General features: G+C 43.5%; 1 protein-coding gene and 1 long non-coding RNA gene across 6 annotated transcripts in view; one reads left to right on the forward strand and one right to left on the reverse strand.

The window, feature by feature from the left end:
- LOC148683769 (uncharacterized) overlaps nt 1–20,071 on the forward strand; it is a 52,829-nt gene that overhangs the window by 3,661 nt on the left and 29,097 nt on the right. For 3 of the 5 annotated variants that reach the window (XR_015946671.1, XR_015946674.1, XR_015946672.1), the window contains exon 2: nt 6,412–6,525. The exons of the other annotated variants lie outside the window; for them this stretch is intronic. This is a non-coding gene — a long non-coding RNA (uncharacterized LOC148683769). The remainder of the gene's footprint in view (nt 1–6,411; nt 6,526–20,071) is intronic. 5 annotated transcript variants of the gene reach the window in all.
- LOC118094551 (transmembrane protease serine 11E-like) overlaps nt 780–20,071 on the reverse strand; it is a 72,355-nt gene continuing 53,063 nt past the window's right edge. Inside the window, exons 6-10 of the mRNA XM_088656048.1 lie at nt 12,958–12,996; nt 10,162–10,339; nt 5,679–5,938; nt 4,897–5,039; nt 780–3,295 (exon numbers count right to left, since the gene is read on the reverse strand). Of these exons, the coding sequence (XP_088512174.1) occupies nt 3,134–3,295; nt 4,897–5,039; nt 5,679–5,938; nt 10,162–10,339; nt 12,958–12,996 (782 nt within the window). The 3' untranslated portion in view covers nt 780–3,133. The remainder of the gene's footprint in view (nt 3,296–4,896; nt 5,040–5,678; nt 5,939–10,161; nt 10,340–12,957; nt 12,997–20,071) is intronic.

The raw sequence follows: 20,071 nt of genomic DNA on the forward strand, positions 1-20,071 counted from the left end.
GAAAGGAAGTCATGGATTTCACAATACTGTAGAGGCCTTCGGGAATTAGTGTTGCAGCTGTAGGGTTTGTTAGAATCTCCATTTAAATCCTCTGTAACCACACCTTTTCCCTGTGACCTTCTTAAGATGCAAGTGGGAATCTGTTCACCTGCAGTAGCAAAGGTGGACTTGTGTAAGATGGTGTATATGGTAACCCTCAACAGAATTCCCCGCCCCCCATGTGAACTCAGTGAAAGAGTTCTCTGTGCTTGCCTCCTTGCAGCCACAAAACCACAATCTGAAATGGAAGTCTGTCTTCCTCATTTTTGTTGTTTCGTACTTGATTGGCATCTGCAGACAAGTTAAAAAGCTACTGATATACTTCAGTATGTATAAAAATGGTTTAATGAGTGATTTAGAGAGAGAAATGTAGAAAGATGACCCAACAAAAGTATGTTGTGATAAGTTTCTTCCATTATTTAATCTTAAAAGATAAAGAAGATCCTCCTTCAGAGTTCCTTTATTTCTTTTCTCAATGTTCTTGTATTGAATCATTAGCACCAATAGGCAGGAGCTTTTCAAATATAGGACACTGAGCATGTGCATAGCCTGGATTTATTGGGGGGGTTAGAACCAAGTTATCTGCAATACAATTGGTCGTTAGTTAAATATTTTTATTTATTGATTGGGGGGCAGCTGCCCCCCCCCTGCACCCACCATGCTAATGGCCATGGCACTGAGAAAGAAGTTACCAGTGAGCTGCTAAAATGAAATTCAAGGATAAATTAAATTCCAAAAATCATATTGGGACAATACTTTTATTATGCCAACCAAAATGTTACAAAATAGTGTGAAAGGTAGTTGGAAAACAAAGCAGGTATGGAGGAGAAAAAATAGGCTAGAAACATAGCCATCCGTGTCTGAATCTGGTAAGAATCTAAAAGCTGCAGTGTTGGAGGAGATAGCAGACATACATATAGAATCACTGAATTGTAGAGTTGGAAGTGACCCCAAGGGTCATCTAGTCCAACCCCTTCCAATGCAAGAATCTCAACTAAGGCACCCCTGTCAGGTGGCCACCCATCCTCAGCTTAAATACCTCCAATGAAGGAGAGTCCACCACCTTCGGAGAGAGTCTGTTCCAGGAGACTCTGGTGTTATGCACATTTCATGCAATGATGAATTCTCCATCTTTGGAAATATTAAAAGCAGTTGCCCTTAAATCATTCAGGGTAATAGTGATTTAAGTTTTACTCTACTCATTTAAATTAAAGGACCTAGCTTAGTCATCTGCATTATTTTCAGTGGGCCTGCTCTGCGTACAACATACCGGTAGTTGACTACTCTTAGATCTTAACTGAAAATGAATTATTTATCCACACCTCAATTTAGGAGAAAGTAACAATATCCATAGCTCAAGGCATTGTCCTTTGCATCACTCAAGTAAGTGATTTTTTCTAGTTTTGCATAAACCTTTGATCTTTGGATGTTTTTTTAGTGAAGACAAACGGAAATGTTTTTAGACTAGGAGCATAGTTTTGGAAACATAACCATCCCAGTCCTGAAAGTTTATAGGCTGGAATCCATGGAATTGCCAAGAAACTCCCCCCACCCCACCCCTCAATATCCCTTGGACAGCTTTTTCACTAAAAAGATTTCTGGGCGCTTTTTTTAATCACAAAGAGCAAATTAGCATACATGCAGCAGTTTGTTTGTTTTTTAAGGTGGACAAGACTGATGCCTTAGGTGGCATTTGATTTGCTAGCATGCATAACTTTAATTTCAGCTATGAAGCCAAAAGGAAGCTTGATAATATATTACATCCATCATCATTCTAAGGGTGCTTTCAAACTATCACTATTTTGGCAAATTCAGGTTGTACAATTAAAAGATTTGTGCAACTTATCCTCGCCTTCATCAGATTGTGTGTATGTGATGAAGACAGGCACATGTTAAATTTTACAAAGTTCCAAAATGCATGGCACCTACTTACATCACTGTGCTAAAGTGCCAGCAGGGCAATATAGGAATTCTGAAAAAAATGTGTAGTTTACTTTTGCTGCTGGTTGAAAGTGTCTAGCAGGCCTACCATAATGTTACTGATATAATGCAGGAAAAGGTACCATTAGCATGTTTCTGGATGCAAGGCAAAGAGGAACATAGCAATGGTTCTACATGATAAAATTAAGGGCAATGGCCTCATCTGAATGCCTTGCAGTGAGACTGCTGCTTCCCGTTCTCTGGAGCTCTGTATGTTCCCTCTCTAAAGAGAGAATGTCCTATGTAGTTCACTTCAAGCTGTCCGCCTTATCTATGACTGCTGTCAGGGATGGGCCACTCATGACGCAAGGTGAGGTAACCTCCTCTGGCAGCAGGATTCACAGGGGCAGCAGATTCGGCCTCCCAAGGAACGTATCACCCTCTACTGCACTGGCGGAGATGGCTGCAGCAGCACACTCCTTGGAGGTGAAATCTGCCACCTCCTTGGCAGCTTCCCCCTGGGCCTCCTTGACAGCGGCCTATTTTCAAACAGGAGGTGCTGCTGGTCTCCTCCCACCCCTAGCGAGGAAATGGCAGGAGTGACCTCTGGAGTCTCCTGGGCTCTGCACCTGCGTGGCATTATTCAGAGCGGGCACCTTCCCCTCCCTCCCCACCCCCAAGCGCCCTTCGATTCTCACTTCAACCATTGGGTAAACTTGTTTCTGATGCAGATCTTCACTCACCCCTTCTTCCCTAGTGGAGAGTACCATTTTGTGTTCACCTCTGGTGCCAGCCCTGACTGCTGTTGTAGCTGTTTAGTGGCAGAAGGCAATGGGTAAATCCTTCCATGTTCTGAACTCACAATATTTTCTGCTAACATGCAGCTTCCAGGACAAGGATAGGGAGAGGGGAATAGAAAACAGAGGAAAGTGGGGGGGGGGAATCATTCAAGCTATGCAAGGGATGGTTACCCTTGTTTTGTGAGGAAAGCCTGTGTGAATACTGTAAATAAATACTGTTTAACAGTCAGCCTCCATTACTTCTTAACATACCAGAGCAATGCCAACAACTTTGGAAAGAAGGCAGATAATCTCACGTAGAGGACTTTTGCACAAGTTACAAACAAGTATGACCTGCATACCACTTATGATGTGCAAAACGTACAAATTTTGCATCAGAGCCCAGTATATTTGGTAATCCAGTCCCGAAAGTAGGTCACTCGTGTGTAGACTCCAGGCTTATTTGGCTTAGCACATTCATCTCCCCAGCTCACTATGCCGACAAGATACCACATGTTTCTTGTGTCAGGTGTAACCAGTGGGCCACCAGAGTCACCCTAGAGGGGGAAGAAAGGGAGTTTAATAAAACATTGATTTTCAGTAGAAGCAGAAGATTAAAGAGGCAGCATCAAGCTAAAATATATTCATTTCAAGTGAATGTTAAAAGTACATTCAGGTGTTGTACTTGCTGTTGTCCCTCCCTACCCATTTTGCGAATGTTATCCCCTCCCCCCAAACCAGAGGCAACAGGATAGCTATTTTTGAATTTTGCAACAGTTTAATCAAAGAGCCATGCATTTCTGCTGTGCCAGAAAATACATGGTGTTAACGGAAGCAATTATTTGTGTTGGGTTTCATGTGTGTATCTCTGGATCAGAGCCAGTGAGAGAGAAACTAGACTGAGTAGTAGTAGGATATATTTGCATGTTCGACACATACCGGTAGTGGTTATTCATTCAGAGAGAGGGCCCCTGCTTCATCCCACATTGATGTGTTTGTAAGAACAAGAAAAGAAGTCTGGATTTGAAAGATAACTGGTATTCCGCGAGTTCCAATAGGTAAAACACAAATGGAAAAGGCAGGAAAGAAAGAGAGGAGGAGCAAAAAAAAAAGACGAAAGGAAGAATGAGGGGGAGAGACCAGACTCAGTCCACAGTCTTTAGTCTCAGACATGGCTGCTCCTAAGGCAGACAGAAAAGAAATGAGTGGGAAGGTGCTGGCCTTACCCTCTGGGTATGCCACTCTGCTCTTGGGTTTGACCTTTGCACCGAAAACAGTTGAGTCTTTAGCTCTAGTTGTGTGCTGTGCTATGTGCAGACGAGGAACCCATATGGGGAACTGCAGAGACCACAAAGAAGAATGCTTAGTTTGAGCATGTACAGATGGAGCAACTAGAGCCAGCTGCTGTGTTTCACATTCATTCTCTCCAACAAGAGCTTCTCTAGAGAAGCCATCCCAATACAGATGGCGGATCTAGCCTTCCAGCCTTGAGATGGAAGCACAGACTCAGTTCAGGGCTCACTGTGGCAAGGACCTCTGCCTCTCCTCCGTTCTTTTGTTTTTAGCTGATTTATTTGTTTGATGTTGTGTTTTTACATCTACTGCTGCTTATTTCATTGATTGCTTTTATTTTGTGCTCTATACCCCACCCTGGTGTCTGTATTAATGAAGGGCAGGTTATAAATATTGCGTTTAATAAATAAGAGTAAGTACGGGACATTGAGGAAGGTTTCTAATACAAGTTGTACCTCGGGTTGAGTACACAATCCGTTTCGGGGTGCTGTTTGCACCCCGAAAAGTACTCAACCCGAGTGGCACTTTAACGTATGCACAAAGCACCAATAGAGCGCTTCTGCGCACGCGCGAAGTGCGCAGAACGCTTCTGCGCATGCACACGCAGCGGAACTCGGAAGTAAACACTTCCGGGTCCGCCAAGTACGCAACCCGAAAGTACGCAACCCGAGGTATGACTGTACTCAAAACCAGGAAGTAATGTTCCTTTAAATATATATATTATAAAATTATATATATATATATATATATATATATATATATATATATATATATATAATAAATATATATATTAAATATATTCTTCCCACAGGAATGTCACCTTTGTATACAGGGGATTAATTTTATCAGATGAGAGTGGACATACCTGACAGGAATCTACTCCTCCTTCCAAGTACCCAGCACATATCATCCCAGGTGTTATGGCCCCATTGTACACTTCTTTTCTGTTACAAGTGTTGGAGTCTATGAGCTTTACTGTTGCTTCTTGAAGAACATTAGGAGTTTCACCTAAAGGGAAAATATTCATCAGTGCATCAAATAATTTTGCTCTAGGTAAGGCAAGGCATAGAATAAACTTTTATGGTGTGTCATATAAGATTAGCCACAGCTGCTTAAACCTGCATGAATATAAGAGATTTAAGGGGGGAGATATTTGTGTCTCTGCTGTTGAGCCATTCCCTTCTAAGCTCCATGATTTCTTCTTCCACTCAGGCGAAGATTTCTTTCATCTTCTCTTCACCTTCCTTTCCTCTCACTTTGGCAGCTTGGGGGAGGGGTTTTTGCCCCTCCGCAATTATCGTTTCATTCCCTGCTCAGCATTTTCTCATCTCCACAGAAACCAGCAGCCCTCAGCAGTCTGCTGTCACTCCTCTGCTCCCTGCCTGGCCACTCCCTGTACAAGGTTCCAAAAACTGTATGTACAATTAGATGGGAATAGGGAAGTGTGAACACGTATATGCATTTTCAGCATAGCCCAGAGGCCAGTTTAAAGATGGCATTGGTGATTTAACATAATCTCCTGTGCAAAAAAGAATCCATTCCTGTCTTCATCTCCTTAAATCTTAACACTGAAGAAAGATACGTTCCCACCTCTACCCTTAATCTTATCATATGAAATACTGTCTTCTTCTAAGTAGATGTGCTTACCATCATCACTCATTGCTCCCCATCCTGTAATAACAGCATCTATATTATATGGAATCATCTCACTTGCATCTGGAAGGCAAACCCGATGAACAGCGCTTGTGAAGTCCACACCTTTAGCCAGCTGCAGAACAGCAATGTCGTATTCATGGGCTGGATAACGGTACTTTTCATGAACTATAATGGTCTTGACAGGCCGTACAAGTAGTGAAGGTGTCAAATAGGTTCCAAAGCTAACAGTCCATAAGCGTGGGTTACTGGACCTGAAAAGAAGCAACAGAGTGAATCCCAGCATTGCTGAACTTGTTCATATGCAGATACACAACAGAAATACAGTGGTGCCTCGCTTAACGAATGCCCTGCTTAACAAAATTTCTGCTTAACGAAAGGATTTTTCGAGCGGAGGTTGCCTCGCTAGACGAATTCGTTTTATGAAAAATTTGTCTAGCAAATCGCGGTTTCCCATAGGAATGCATTGAAATTCAATTAATGTGTTCCTATGGGCAAAAAAAAATTCAGAAAAAAATTCAATGCATTCCTATGGGATTCGCTAGACGAATTTTTCGTTATAAGAAAAGACCCGTGGAACGAATCAAATTCGTCTAGCGAGGCACCACTGTACTAGACTCCAAGAGAAAGCAGAGAAGGGCTACATGTATTCTAGCTCCTGTTGAACTGATTATGATGTTACCAATCAGCATTTTGAGATTCTTTGTTGTCTTCATCTTTTCTAAAGAAAAAGCAAAGCAACAAGCTACAATCCTCACGGTCACACAAGGCCTTGGAAGTATGTGAACGGCATCTAGTGAAGACCCATCTGTGAAAGGATTTGAGAAGGACCTCCACTTTGGTTGGTGGAATGTTATTTCTCTGCACAAGCTGCTATTCCTCCTTCTCCCATTGCTATTCATATCTGTCTCCCCGATTCTGAGTACTTTTGTCAGTATACATGTCCCCAAATCAATATGTGATGAGCTAATACAAAAACTGGGAGAGGATTTTTTAAAAGAGCATCAGTGGGCAGGAGGAGAGGTTGCTTAACCAAGGCATCCCCAAACTTTGGCCCTCCAGATGTTTTGGCCTACAACTCCCATGATCCCTAGCTAACAGGACCAGTGGTCAGGGGTGATGGGAATTGTAGTCCAAAACATCTGGAGGGCCAAAGTTTGGGGGTGCCTGGCTTAACCCTTCCCATGCCTGCTAGGTTCTTCTTGACAAATCGGAACTCCCAGCTGAGAGCCCAACTAGAGAAGAGCAGTATAAATGTGGCAGAGGGAGGAGATGTTATTTACAGATGATAATTCTCAAGAGGGGGGAAGGTTATGCATCCCTCGCCCACTGATTCCCTTCCAATACTTACAACTCACATTAGCATTACAAAGAAAACAGAATATTGTGAGTCCACTGTTTAATCTCTACAACATGTATTTCTAGCTAAGGCCATACTCTAGGCTAGGTATCCCCAAACTGCGGCCCTCCAGATCTTTCGGCCTACAACTCCCATGATCCCTAGCTAACAGGACCAGTGGTCAGGGATGATGGGAATTGTAGTCCCAAACATCTGGAGGGCCAAAGTTTGGGGGTGCCTGCTCTAGGCTGTCCCTATAGTTCTCCTTTCTTGACAGATACCACCACTCCAGTTCCTCTCCCCACACCCCAAAAACTAAAGGCAGATGAAGCTGTACAAAGTAGAAATGTGCATATGTGCTTAATTTATACAGTGGAACCTCGGGTTGCGGACGTAATCCGTGACAGAGGCACGTCCACAACCCGCAGCGTTCGTATCCTGCAGCCGCAAGCCAGAAAACCCGGAAGTACCGGTTAGGGTTACTTCCGGGTTTAGCCGCTTGCACATGCGCAGAAGCGCTAAATCGCGCTTCACGCATGCACAGAAGTGCCAAATCGCATCACGCACGTGCGAGGTACCACTGTAATTGGGAATCAGCTGATATCTGAAAAATGACTCTTACCCAGAGCAGTGATTACTCCAGGCATAGGCAAACTTAGCGCTCCAGATGTTTTGGGACTACAACTCCTATGATCCCTAGTTTGCAGGGCCAGTGGTCAGGGATCATGGGAATTGTAGTCCCAAAACATCTGGAGCGTCAAGTTTGCCTATGCCTGGAGTAATCACTGCACTGGGTAAGAGTCATTTTTCAGATATCAGCTGATCCCCAATTACAGTGGTACCTTGATTTAAGAACAGCCCTTTTTACGAACTATAGATGTAAAAGGTCCATGTTTGTGTTTTATGACCTTTCTCCGCAACTGCTTAACCAATTGCATTGAAATTTGGACACAATGTCATATGCAAATATCCAAGGGTTTACATACCATTTGCATAGACAGATGTCACACCTACAGCACGTAAAGCAGATAAAACCCACTGTTTCCGAACACAAAACTCAGATAGCCGGAGATGCTAGGAGCACAGGAGAGGTTGCACAACAGCGGCCTCTAGCAGCGGCTACACTGGTACTGCAGGTAGGAAATCTTCCCTCTCCACAACATCTAGGCTCAGCTTTACAGACTAGGCCGAGCAGAGGTGGGGGCTCTCCTGGGTGGGGGGAGGAGGGGCGTGAAAGGTCATGGCTCGAGACAGGGTGGGGCCAATCACAGAGATGAGCCACAGCAATGTGTGGCCGGGCCAGCTAGTTTGGTATACGAACTCCGTAAAACCAGAAGTAGTGTTCTGGTTAGTGAATTTTACTACAAATGGAAGCCGAGCAGTGGAAGGGCACCAGCGTTGGGAGGCCTCATTAGGGAAAGCGCACCTCAGTTTAAGAACGGTTTCGGTTTAAAAATGGACTTCTAGAACAGATTAAGTTTGTAAACCGAGGTACCACTGTACTGAACTTTTCCCTAATGTGGCAGCAGTGTTTTTAAATGAAAAGCAGTTTGCAGAGACTGCAATGTTGAGTGAAAGACCAGTAAGGTGAGGAAAATGGCAGCTCCTACAGTAATACCTCGGGTTACGAACACGATCCGTTCTGGGTCGCAGTTCGTAACCCGAACCACCATTTTGCGCATGCGCAAACCGCGCGTGCTGCTTCTGCGCACGCGCGTGCGGCGAAAATACTTCCGGGTTTGCACAGTTCGTAACCCGAGGTGTTCGTAACCCGAGGTGTTCGTACCCGAGGTACGACTGTACTTGCATTCATTGTTGTTCCCCAGCTATCACAGTAGGTGTCAAGAACAAAGTAGGCTTAGATCAAAATTACAACCCTGCAGCAGCTGCTTTTGGTAAAAACAAAGCGGGAGCTGGGATTCACGCAAATAAACTTCACCTGTAGGCTAGGCCTATGAGTTCACTGCAATAATACATCCCTTTTGTTCCTTCTGATTTTTATATAAAGGCCTGTTCTACAAGAACTTTTATGCTGTGAATGGGCTATAGCTCATGAGAGGAAACATGCTCAGCATGCAGAAGGTCCCAATTTCAGTGGCTGGCATCTCCAGCTAAAAAGGATCATGTGCTGGAAAAGACCACTGCCTGAGTTCCTGGAGATAAAATGAATTGCCCAGTGTTGTCTACTTGGTCAAAGTAGACAATGCTGAGCTATTAATTTTATTTAATAAAATTTGTATACCGCCTTTCATTTCATTTCAAGAATGTCAAGGTGGTTCACAAACAAAACGATCAAGTTACTTCAATAAAACACATTTAATTGTTATTTATTAAATTTCTATACCCTACTTCATCTGAGGATCATAATAGGGGACAGATAAGAAAAGTGTGCACAAGTATATGCATTTTAAGGATAGCCCAGAGACCAGCTTAAAGGTGGCAGTTGGTAGTTTAATGTAAGGAAAGGTAAAAGGTAAAGGACCCCAGATGGTTAAGTCCAGTCAAAGGCGACTATGGGGTTGCGGCGCTCAATTCGCTTTCAGGCCAAGGGAGCCTGTCCACAGACAGCTTTCCGGGTCATGTGGCCACCATGACTGTACCGCTTCTGGCGCAACAGAACACTGTGACCGGAAACCAGAGCGCACAGAAACACTGTTTACCTTCCTGTCACAGCAGTAGCTATTTATCTACTTACACTGGCGTGCTTTTGAACTGCTAGGTTGGCAGAGCAACGGGAGCTCACCCAGTCACGGGGATTTGAACTCACGACCTTCTGATTGGCAAGCCCAAGAGGCTAAGTGGTTTAGACCACAGTGCCACCCACTTAATTTAACATATAATTCAACCATGTCCTGTGCACTGGTGACAGATATGTTCCTCAAGTTAAAATATCAATCATAATAAAACACTAAAATGTCACAGTAATGGGGAACAGTAGCAACTGGTAAAGAAATTGGTAAAGCAACAGCTAGAGCCCACCTGTTCTCTCCCCGGGAAGATCATTCCGCAAGGTAAGCTAAATGAGCAGCTTCATATGTTCTCAACAAGTCAGCAAGACATCTCTCATGACATCAGAGAGCTTGCTTAACTTTATAATTCAACCAGTACATACATTTCTTATTCCAGTTGAAAACTTACTCTTTGAAGCAATGAGCTGCAGACACAAGCCACGTGTTACTGATCAGCGTTGCACCACAACGATGGATGTTATTCCGCATGAGACTGGCCTGCCATGGCCACTCTCCAGACCCCCAGATCTCAACTCCTCCAGTTATTCTTGGAGAAACTGTTGATCTGTTATATCGAAGCCCACAGACTGTTAATGTCAAGAAAAAGTTAGATGTTGAGGTTTATGAAATAAGCCTGCTGATCTGTCTACCGCGGTGTATGTGTATACCAGGCATGTCCAACTCCCAAGAGACTGTGATCTACTCCCAGTATAAAAAAACTGTCATTGGACAATTGTCATTGGAGGGAGGAGGAGCGTGCATGGGGTGGGTGGATTGCCCACAGCTTTTTAGCTTTCCCCCATAACTTTTTTTGTACACGATAGGGATCCCACGATCTACCAGGATCAGCCGGGGATCTACCGGTAGATCACGATCTACTGGTTGGACATCTCTGGTGTATACTGATCATAAAATCATTGGGGGGGGGAGACCTCCATCTTCACTGGGGCCTTCTTTCAAAACCTGGGTCAGTTTTGCCACATGCTCCTAATTCAGACTCTGTATGGCACCGTGAGCCCACAAAATTCTATATACTTCAGTACTCTTCACACACTCTTCTGTATACTCCCTCTTTCTTGTTAGGCTCTGCAAATTTACCATAGTCAAAATATGTATTCAGTACCTCATTAAACCAAACACTTAGATCATGGTGCTTATCCCATGGATACGTGCATATGGCAGGCTAGCTCTCATGTAGTAATAAAGATAATTTTCTTTACTAGACATGCATTTTACTAATTTGAAGTGTTTAGATTCCTCCTCTGAGCTGCAATGCTTGGAATGGCTTAGAACAACTTTAAAAATGGCTGCAAAAATAAGATAAAATCAGCAGGAGACTCCCCTTTCTATAGCCCTCCATTTTGAGAATTCTCCATTTGTTACTGCTCCTTGCTTCCTGCTACTTAACCAGTTCCCAATCCACAAGAGGAACTCTGTTATTCCATGACTGCTAAGCTTACACAGGAATCTTTGGTTTGGTACCTTGCCAGAAGCTTTTTGAAAGTCCAAGTGCATTATGCCATCTGTATGCTTGTTTACACTCTCAAATAACTCTTAATAGGTTTATATTATAGAAGTCATGCAGGTTCTGCTTTAGCAATGCTTGTTCTTCTATATCAGGCTTCCTCAAACTCGGCCCTCCAGATGTTTTGAGACTACAATTCTCATCATCCCTGACCACCGGTCCTGCTAGCTAGGGATCATGTAGGCCAAAAACATCTGGAGGGCCGAGTTTGAGGAAGCCTGTTCTATATGCTTGCTTATCTTTAATGGTACTTTCCACCAGTTTTCCCATGCAGACATTAAGCTAACTGGCTTGTAATTTTCAGGATGCCCCCTGTATCCCTTTTTTTAAATTGGTGTCACGTTGGCTACTTTCCAGTTCTCAGGTATGGAGGATCAATTTACACCTTTTTTTGTTAGAAGATCAGCAATTTCACATTTGGGTTCTTTGAACCTGGATGGACATCATCCAGAGCCAGCCATTTGTCCGTTTTTATTTTGCCTATTCAGCCTAGAATTTAATCATTGATTAATCAAACCATACAACTTCAATTTGCTATCATGTAGAAAACAGAGGTCGTTTCTAGACATAAATAGATAAACAAGCCATGTCCGTCGGGGTTGGTTTCTGGTAGGGATGTGCTTCAATCTCAATATTGTGTTCAAACCTCAATTTGGGACTTTGTAAAATAGCCTGGTTTGCATAGCTGCCAAGTTATCCCTTTTTTAAGGGATTTTCCCTTATGCTGAATAGGCTTCCTCACGAGAAAAGGGAAAACTTGGCAGCTATGCTGGTTTGGCTCAGACCAATCCAGAGGCTGCTCAACTTGGCTTGGGAGTTTTAGTGCACTTTATTTAACCTCCCCATATTCATTATTGGGGGATCAAAAACTGGTTATAACGTTTCCCCCTTTTGACATAAGTGTATGAAATTTGCAGGCATGGTAGTGCCACCCCACTGTGAATAAAGCATACCAAATTACAGGCAAATAGATCCAGAGGCTTTTGTGCAGCACACTTCTAAAATGCGTTTTCACACACACACACACACACACAAAATTACACCTTTTTTATTATTTTGGGGCAGAATTGGAAGAAATTTGCAGGCATGTCTGTCCCTTCCAAAGCCATAAATCCCATCAATTTTCAGAAGGTTAGCTTCAATCATTTTACTTCAAGAGCAGCCATTACAATTTGGGATGGATTTTTTAAAAAAGGAATAGTTTAATCTCTTGTAGTGTTTTGTGCGCAGTTTGACCATTGCAGACCTGAGAAAGATGCCTTAATAGCCCTGCCAAACTGTAGACAAATGGTTCAGGGCCTTTTGAGCTATGCACCTTTAGCGGGGAAGATGAACTAAGGAAAATTCATTTTCTGAGTAAAATCATTTCAATTACAAGCAGAAGAGGACAAAAGAGAGGGCAGAGCCAATCAGCAAGTTTATGATTCTCATCCACTCACCTTTGATGGAGGAGCCAATCAGCAGCTTGGCCCTGCTTCTTACTATACAAGAGGGCCAATCCCCAAGGGGGGCAGAGAATACTTCTCCACCTCTTTCAGAAAATCAACCTTATGGGCTCCTAATAAGCCCAATTTATACTTTGCTAGATTAGTCAAAGACCTGATCACCATGAGTCGCTTAGAAATGTCTTCAAGAGAATTACTGCATTTCTTATAACTAATAGGAAGGATTTAAACTTACAGTCACTAAAGAGTTTTTCAGCCATTTCTTTCCTCATATCTGGAAGAAAGACATAATCAGGATTAGATTGCACTGCAGTCATCTGACATCTCACTCCAAGTTAGAATGAATTTTGGAAAGAGCTACTTCAAATTAGATTGAATAGATAGATGATTTATTACAAGAACGCCTGTGCTTTTTGTTAAGACACAAAAGGGATTGATGGATTTATTATTGAAGTGATTTACATATAACAGTCAAAATAATATCCCTGCAAGTCATAAAACAATTAAAACATTAGCATAAAAGAACTGTTACTGTGGCCTAAGGCAGTGGATTAATTCAGATTCTTTTATTGGTATCCATTCTAGTCGTCACTTAGCCATGAAGCTCACTGGATGACCTTGGCCTCATCACTGTCTCTCAGCCTACACAAACTCCCAGGTTTGTTGTGGGGATAAAATGAGAGATTTTTTGGGACTCAAAATTAAGTAAAACGCACTATGCACTATCCGTGTATAAGACAATGCCTTATTTTAAACTTTGAAAATTTAGGGGAAAATATAGTTTTAAACATGGAAAAATACGGTAATCGTGCTGGGAAAGATCCTGTCCAATATCTTGGTGGAGCCACTTCCAAGCACAGTAATTGGTACTGGGGTACATAAACCAATTCAGCACAAGGCAGTTGCTTATATGTACTGGCACCAAATATTCACAAGGTGGAGCTCTGTATCAAATAAAATTATACAGTAGCATTTATTCCCTGTGCCCTTCAGTTTTGCAATATTCAGAGCAACTTACTATACAGTAAGGTTTGAAACAGCAAGGCAAGAAAGACATATCCCACAACAGCTTAATACAGTTGTCATTAACAGAAAAATCAGCTCATTATATGGTCAAAGGCCTGAGTAAAACATGTCAGTTTTGACCTGGTGTCAACAAAAGACAAACAGTTCATCGCCAAACCAGCGCCTCGGCAGACAACATTCTATAATGTATTGTCACAACTGAACCACACGGACCCTCTCTGGATGCCACCCACCTAACTTCTGAAGGCAGGGAGACCCTGAGTAGGCCCTCTGAAGATAATCTCAGCATTTGAGCAGGCTCGCGTTGGTGCAGTAAGTCCTGAAGAGACTCAGCACACAAAACATATTCTAAGTCTCTTTAAGTTTACTTCCAAAAAAAGTGAGCAATAAGTACAAGCCGTCAATAATATATAATATAGGGCAGGCATCCCCAAACTTCAGCCCTCCAGATGTTTTGGACTACAATTCCCATCTTCCTCGACCACTGGTCCTGTTAGCTAGGGATCATGGGCGTTGTAGGCCAAAACATCTGGAGGGCCGCAGTTTGGGGATGCCTGATATAGGGCTTCAAAGGATATGGCCATCACTTTATATTGTGTGCAGAAATGGACCAGAAGATGCTTAAGAACTGGAAAGATCTGTTCCATCCTACTAGTCCCTGCCAGAAATCTGGTACCTGCGTTTTGAACTTCCAATTTTTTCTAAGTTTTGAGAAGCCAACCCCATGTACAACAGTAATCCAGTTTTACGTTTACTAGCAGGTGAAGCACAGTGGCCATGTGCCAGTGTAAAGTGGTCTACTTTAGGTGGTAGCATGTGGGGGTATAGATGAAGGCAGGAATGATGCAACACGTCTTTTTTAAGGTGTTGTGGGGGCATTTGTGAGAAATAGAGTTAGATATTGATATCACCTCAGATCTTTGTGTGATCTTACTCAGCACCAGCAGTTTTGGCCAAAGGGTTTCACATAAATTTTAACATCATTTACTGTAATAATAAGCTCCCTCAACTACCATTCTGGAATGAGGTAGAAGCAGAACTGATGAAATACATTGCCCCCAATTTTGATCCCAGACAGCTTCACTCAGAGAGGTTACCAGAGCACTGGAAAACACTTAGAGGTCCAGGAGAATTAGAAGTGTCACATTCCCTAGTCCTAATACAGGTCATCCATCAGAGAAACCAAGTCTGTATCCAGGCCAACCAGAACAGAAACCCAATAGAAATGAAGCCAGATGATCCATCTCCTACAGGAGCAGGTTATTGGCTAGGAGCAGTGAGAGTTGAGCAACAGTTAATAGGCTGCACTCCTTCAAACACCTTGTCCACATCCTCAGGCATCAACAAATGACATTCATCCAATAAAACAGGACTAGGTGGTATTGCGGAACTGCAGGAATAGTGTCATCCAAGTTATTGAGATGCAGGTGGTTTTTTTTAGATTGAACTGATGGCCAGTTTATTCAGGGCAGGCCTCTAAGGATTCCTTTAAAATGTTTTGTTGTTGCAGTTGCAGAAACAAATCTTCCCATATCAGACATGAATCTCATTTTTAAGGCAGTTATATCTTTGCAATGGCAGTTATATCTTTGCAATGCAAAGAAATAGAGGAAAACAATAGAATGGGGAAAACCAGAGATCTGTTCAAGAAAATTGGAGACATGAAAGGAACATTTCGTACAAAGATTACCATAATCAAGGACAAAAGTGGTAAGGACCTAACAGAAGCAGAAGACATCAAGAAGAGGTGGCAAGAATACACAGAGGAATTATACCAGAAAGATATGGAGGTCTCATACACCCCAGGTAGTGTGGTTGCTGACCTTGAGCCAGACATCTTGGAGAGTGAAGTCAAATGGGCCTTAGAAAGCACTGCTAATAACAAGGCCAGTGGAAGTGATGATATTCCAGCTGAACTATTTAAAATTTTAAAAGATGATGCTGTTAAGGTGCTACACCCAATATGCCAGCAAGTTTGGAAAACTCAGCAATGGCCAGAGGATTGGAGAAGATCAGTCTACATCCCAATTCCAAAGAAGCGCAGTGCCAAAGAATGCTCCAACTACCGCACAATTGCGCTCATTTCACACGCTAGCAAGGTTATGCTTAAAATTCTACAAGGCAGGCTTAAGCAGTATATGGACCGAGAACTCCCAGAAGTGCAAGCTGGATTTCGAAAGGGCAGAGGAACCAGAGACCAAATAGCAAACATGTGCTGGATTGTGGAGAAAGCTAGAGAGTTCCAGAAAAACGTCTACTTCTGCTTCATTGACTATGCAAAAGCCTTTGACTGTGTCGACCACAGCAAACTATGGCAAGTTCTTAAAGAAATGGGAGTGCCTGATCACCTCATCTGTCTCCTGAGAAATCTCTATGTGGGACAAGAAGCTACAGTTAGAACTGGATATGGAACAACTGAGTGGTTCAAAACTGGGAAAGGAGTACGACAAGGTTGTATATTGTCTCCCTGCTTATTTAACTTATATGCAGAATTCATCATGCGAAAGGCTGGACTAGATGAATCCCAAGCCGGAATTAAGATTGCCGGAAGAAATATCAACAACCTCAGATATGCAGATGACACAACCTTGATGGCAGAAAGCGAGGAGGAATTAAAAAACCTTTTAATGAGGGTGAAAGAGGAGAGTGCAAAATATGGTCTGAAGCTCAACATCAAAAAAACCAAGATCATGGCCACTGGTCCCATCACCTCCTGGCAAATAGAAGGGGAAGAAATGGAGGCAGTGAGAGATTTCACCTTCTTGGGCTCCTTGATCACTGCAGATGGTGACAGCAGTCACGAAATTAAAAGACGCCTGCTTCTTGGGAGAAAAGCAATGACAAACCTAGACAGCATCTTAAAAAGCAGAGACATCACCTTGCCGACAAAGGTCCGTATAGTTAAAGCTATGGTTTTCCCAGTAGTGATGTATGGAAGTGAGAGCTGGACCATAAAGAAGGCTGATCGCCGAAGAATTGATGCTTTTGAATTGTGGTGCTGGAGGAGACTCTTGAGAGTCCCATGGAAATAACCAGGCTAGCTTCCTGGTGTGGTAATAGCCCTCTAAATGTGGGCTGTTAAGGTAACAAAGGAAGTGGCTCCATGCCAGATGACAAATGGGCGGGGGGGGGGCTCCCTCTAGCTCAGGGGTGGCCAACTTCCAAGAGACTGCGATCTACTCACAGAGTTAAAAACTGACAGTGATCTACCCCCTTTTTGGGGATTCAGGTCAAAGTTGTGGAGCTTCTTTAGGGAGTAGGAAAGCGATGCTGAGCTTTTTTTTTAGGAAGGAAAACCCTGTTTTGGGTGGTTCAGGATAAAGTTATTGAGCTTTTTTTAGGGAGGAAAGCCCCATTTTTTAGGGGTGCAGGGCTTCTTGGGGGGAGCCGGTGATCTACCAGTGATCTACCACAGACATCCAGTGATCTACTGGTAGATCATGATCTACCTGTTGGACATGCCTGCTCTAGCTCACTGGTAGATGGTTAGAAAATAGGCCAGAGCTGTGTTGTGTGTGTGTGTAAGCTAGAAGCTGGAGGAAGAAGTAGACTGAAGCCCATGAGGGAGAGACATGCCTGATTTCTGCTTGCATCCTAGGCTGTGACTATGAATGAAGCAGGACCCTCTTGGCGTGTTAATGCTCTGAACCCCTCCATTGTAGGCTCAGGTTGTATGTATGTGTAAATAAACCATATAGTCATAAAGACACCACAGTCTCAGGTGTGTCTCATTTCCAGCATCTGAAACCCCTGGAATCTCATCCCGCTCAGAGATTGGTTATAAGTATTGCTGCAGGCCACCTCAGACTTCCAAATGCACATGGCATTTGGGAGAGTGTGAAAGGGGACAACTTCTATCGTTTTGTCACATTAACAAAACTATACCGAATTTCATTTTGAGATATTAGAAGTAAGAGAATAGGAGTCCTGCTTTCTATAGGACTGTTGTAGCCACGACCTTGAGCTAATTGTTTGATTTCTTCAAGGCCCATTAATGCCAGGATGGATTGGGAGCTCGCATCCAAAATCTCACCAAACAGAAGAGAGGACAGGTCTGCACTCCAAACTTAAATTGATTTAACTTTTAAGTATTTGTCTCATAACCCCTGGGAACTGTGCTGCTAGGAAAGGCAGTGGACTTTCGAACAGATCTTTGCACAATTGCAAAGCTACAGTCCCTCGGAAGAGTAAATAACAATGGTGTTTACACAGATTTCTCTCACACAGCATCTTCCGGTCTCTCTTACTGCCTGATGCATCAAAGCAACAGCAGAAGGAAATATAAACCTGAGTGTATATTTCATCTTTAGAGGAATAGAGATAGCTTGAAAGTTGTTTGGCATATCAATTCTGGGCTGCTTAGCTCAGAATCATCCAGAATCAAGCCCTGAGACACCTCAAGAGAAAACCGCTTTTTGCAAATAGCCAAAAACCCAAATAACCACCTGCTATGATTCAGCTAAAAGAGTGGGTTTTCGTGGCGAAGGCTCCAGAGCAAAGGAAACGGCGTTCGGACATGCAGCTTTGAAGCACAGACCTGTGCCTGGAAAGAAGCCCTAACAGAGGAAGTTGGTATCAATCAGAGCTATGGATTAATATTGCTGAGGCTCCACCTTCACAGTGGTGCCATGTTTGCACAACAACAATCAGAGGGCATTGGTAGCCATCCTGTCTCCTGAGTTCCCCAACCTTCATCAGCTGTGGAATGCCATGGGATCAGTGCACACCAGCAATCCCAGATTAATAGCTTCCACCGTGCCTGGCAAAGCAGTAGTCATAAGAGTTATTTATGAGACTGGTTGTCAGCATTCCAATGCGAATTTCACTATCCCCCTCCAGGTTGCTCCCACTTCTGTGCCAGGAGAGATGTGTGAGATAACAAGCACATGCCTTGAGAAAAAATGTGATGACACAGTTGGTAGCAATTCAGGTCAGATAGCGATCAGCATGGCACCCAAGGAGGATCTTATAAGGGGGTGGGGGAGAAGAGAAGCTCTTTCCCTTGTTTGTCATTTAAATTTTTTTGTTCGTTTTTTTTTTAAAGCCAGCAATATTCTGAGCTGTTCAGAAGTTGTTTGGGGTCTTATTTTCTCTCCCTTCATTTTGAGAAAAGAGAGCGCTACAAGGCACTGAAGCTATCACTAAACCCCCAAACCTATTTACAGCTAGTCTACTGGGAAGAAGATACAGACAGCAGAGAAGAGGCAGGATGTTTTGAAACACCGTCGGGAGGTTCAGACAGGAAGGCTACAGCAGCCCAATCTCATTCTGATTAATTTGGAGTGTATGCCACATTTTTGAACACGTGCATTCGTTCAAAATATTATTCCATAGCTTTCATCAAAGAAGGAACTGATTTCTTGATTCGGTTTTGTTGATTTATGCTTTGCCTGGAAGAGCGTTTTGTTAATGCACTATGTATCATCGGCACTAGCTTCAGGATTTGTGAAGAGGGCTAGCAGGAAGAGTCGATGGATAGACAAGTGACATGATTCAGGCCCCACCTTCCCCTTGGTTTTCTGTTACGTGAAAGTGTGAAGATCTTGGCCAAGACGATCACCTGGCCCTAGCAAGTATCCAGCTTTGGAAAACGCCAGCACTGGCTCTGCTTCTTTCACCCGTTTAGACAGTAGACACAAAGACTTAAGACCACCCTTCGTTGCTTGTTCATTAAGTGCTTAGAGCAATTAAGTCCATTATTAGTTAGCATCAAAGTAGGCTGAAGTTAAATGCTTTAATGCATTTAAGTCAGGGCAGCCCAAGACATTTTGGCACCAGAGGCAAACCACAAAATGGTGCTTCCCTCACCTCCAGGGGAGAAGGGGTGAATGAAGCTCTATAGCAGGAACAGGGTGGGGGGAATTGACATCAGGATCTGCTGCCCCTGTGGATGTTGCCACCTGAGGCAGTTGCCTCATCTTGTCTCATGGGTGGGCTGGCCCTATTTAGTGTGCATGGGGTTTTAGTGCAACTAAATGGCATAAGGCATCCCAGAACAAGATCAAGACCTGGAATGTGGCAAACAGGAAGGGAGACTTTAAACCAGTGGTTGGCAAGGTTTACCTTGCCTGGGCCGGATCACTCCAGTGGAGATCCCTCCATGGGCCAGATCGCACGCCCACGATTTCCAGCGTCTGTGCAGAGGCGATTTCTGGCACCATGAAAGTGAGTTCCGGTGCCACATTGCTTTAGCGCAGCACGCGGGGACTCGTCGAGCAGGCGGCTCGGTTCAGGGGCGGCTCGTGGGCCGGTTAAACGACACCCGTGGGCCGCTTGGTTGCCCACCCCTGCTTTAAACCATCCCCTCCTGCTGGAATCCTGAC

This window comes from Zootoca vivipara, chromosome 12 (genome assembly GCF_965207765.1).
Source record: "Zootoca vivipara chromosome 12, rZooViv2.hap1.1, whole genome shotgun sequence".
NCBI classification, from domain to species: Eukaryota; Metazoa; Chordata; class Lepidosauria; order Squamata; family Lacertidae; genus Zootoca; species Zootoca vivipara.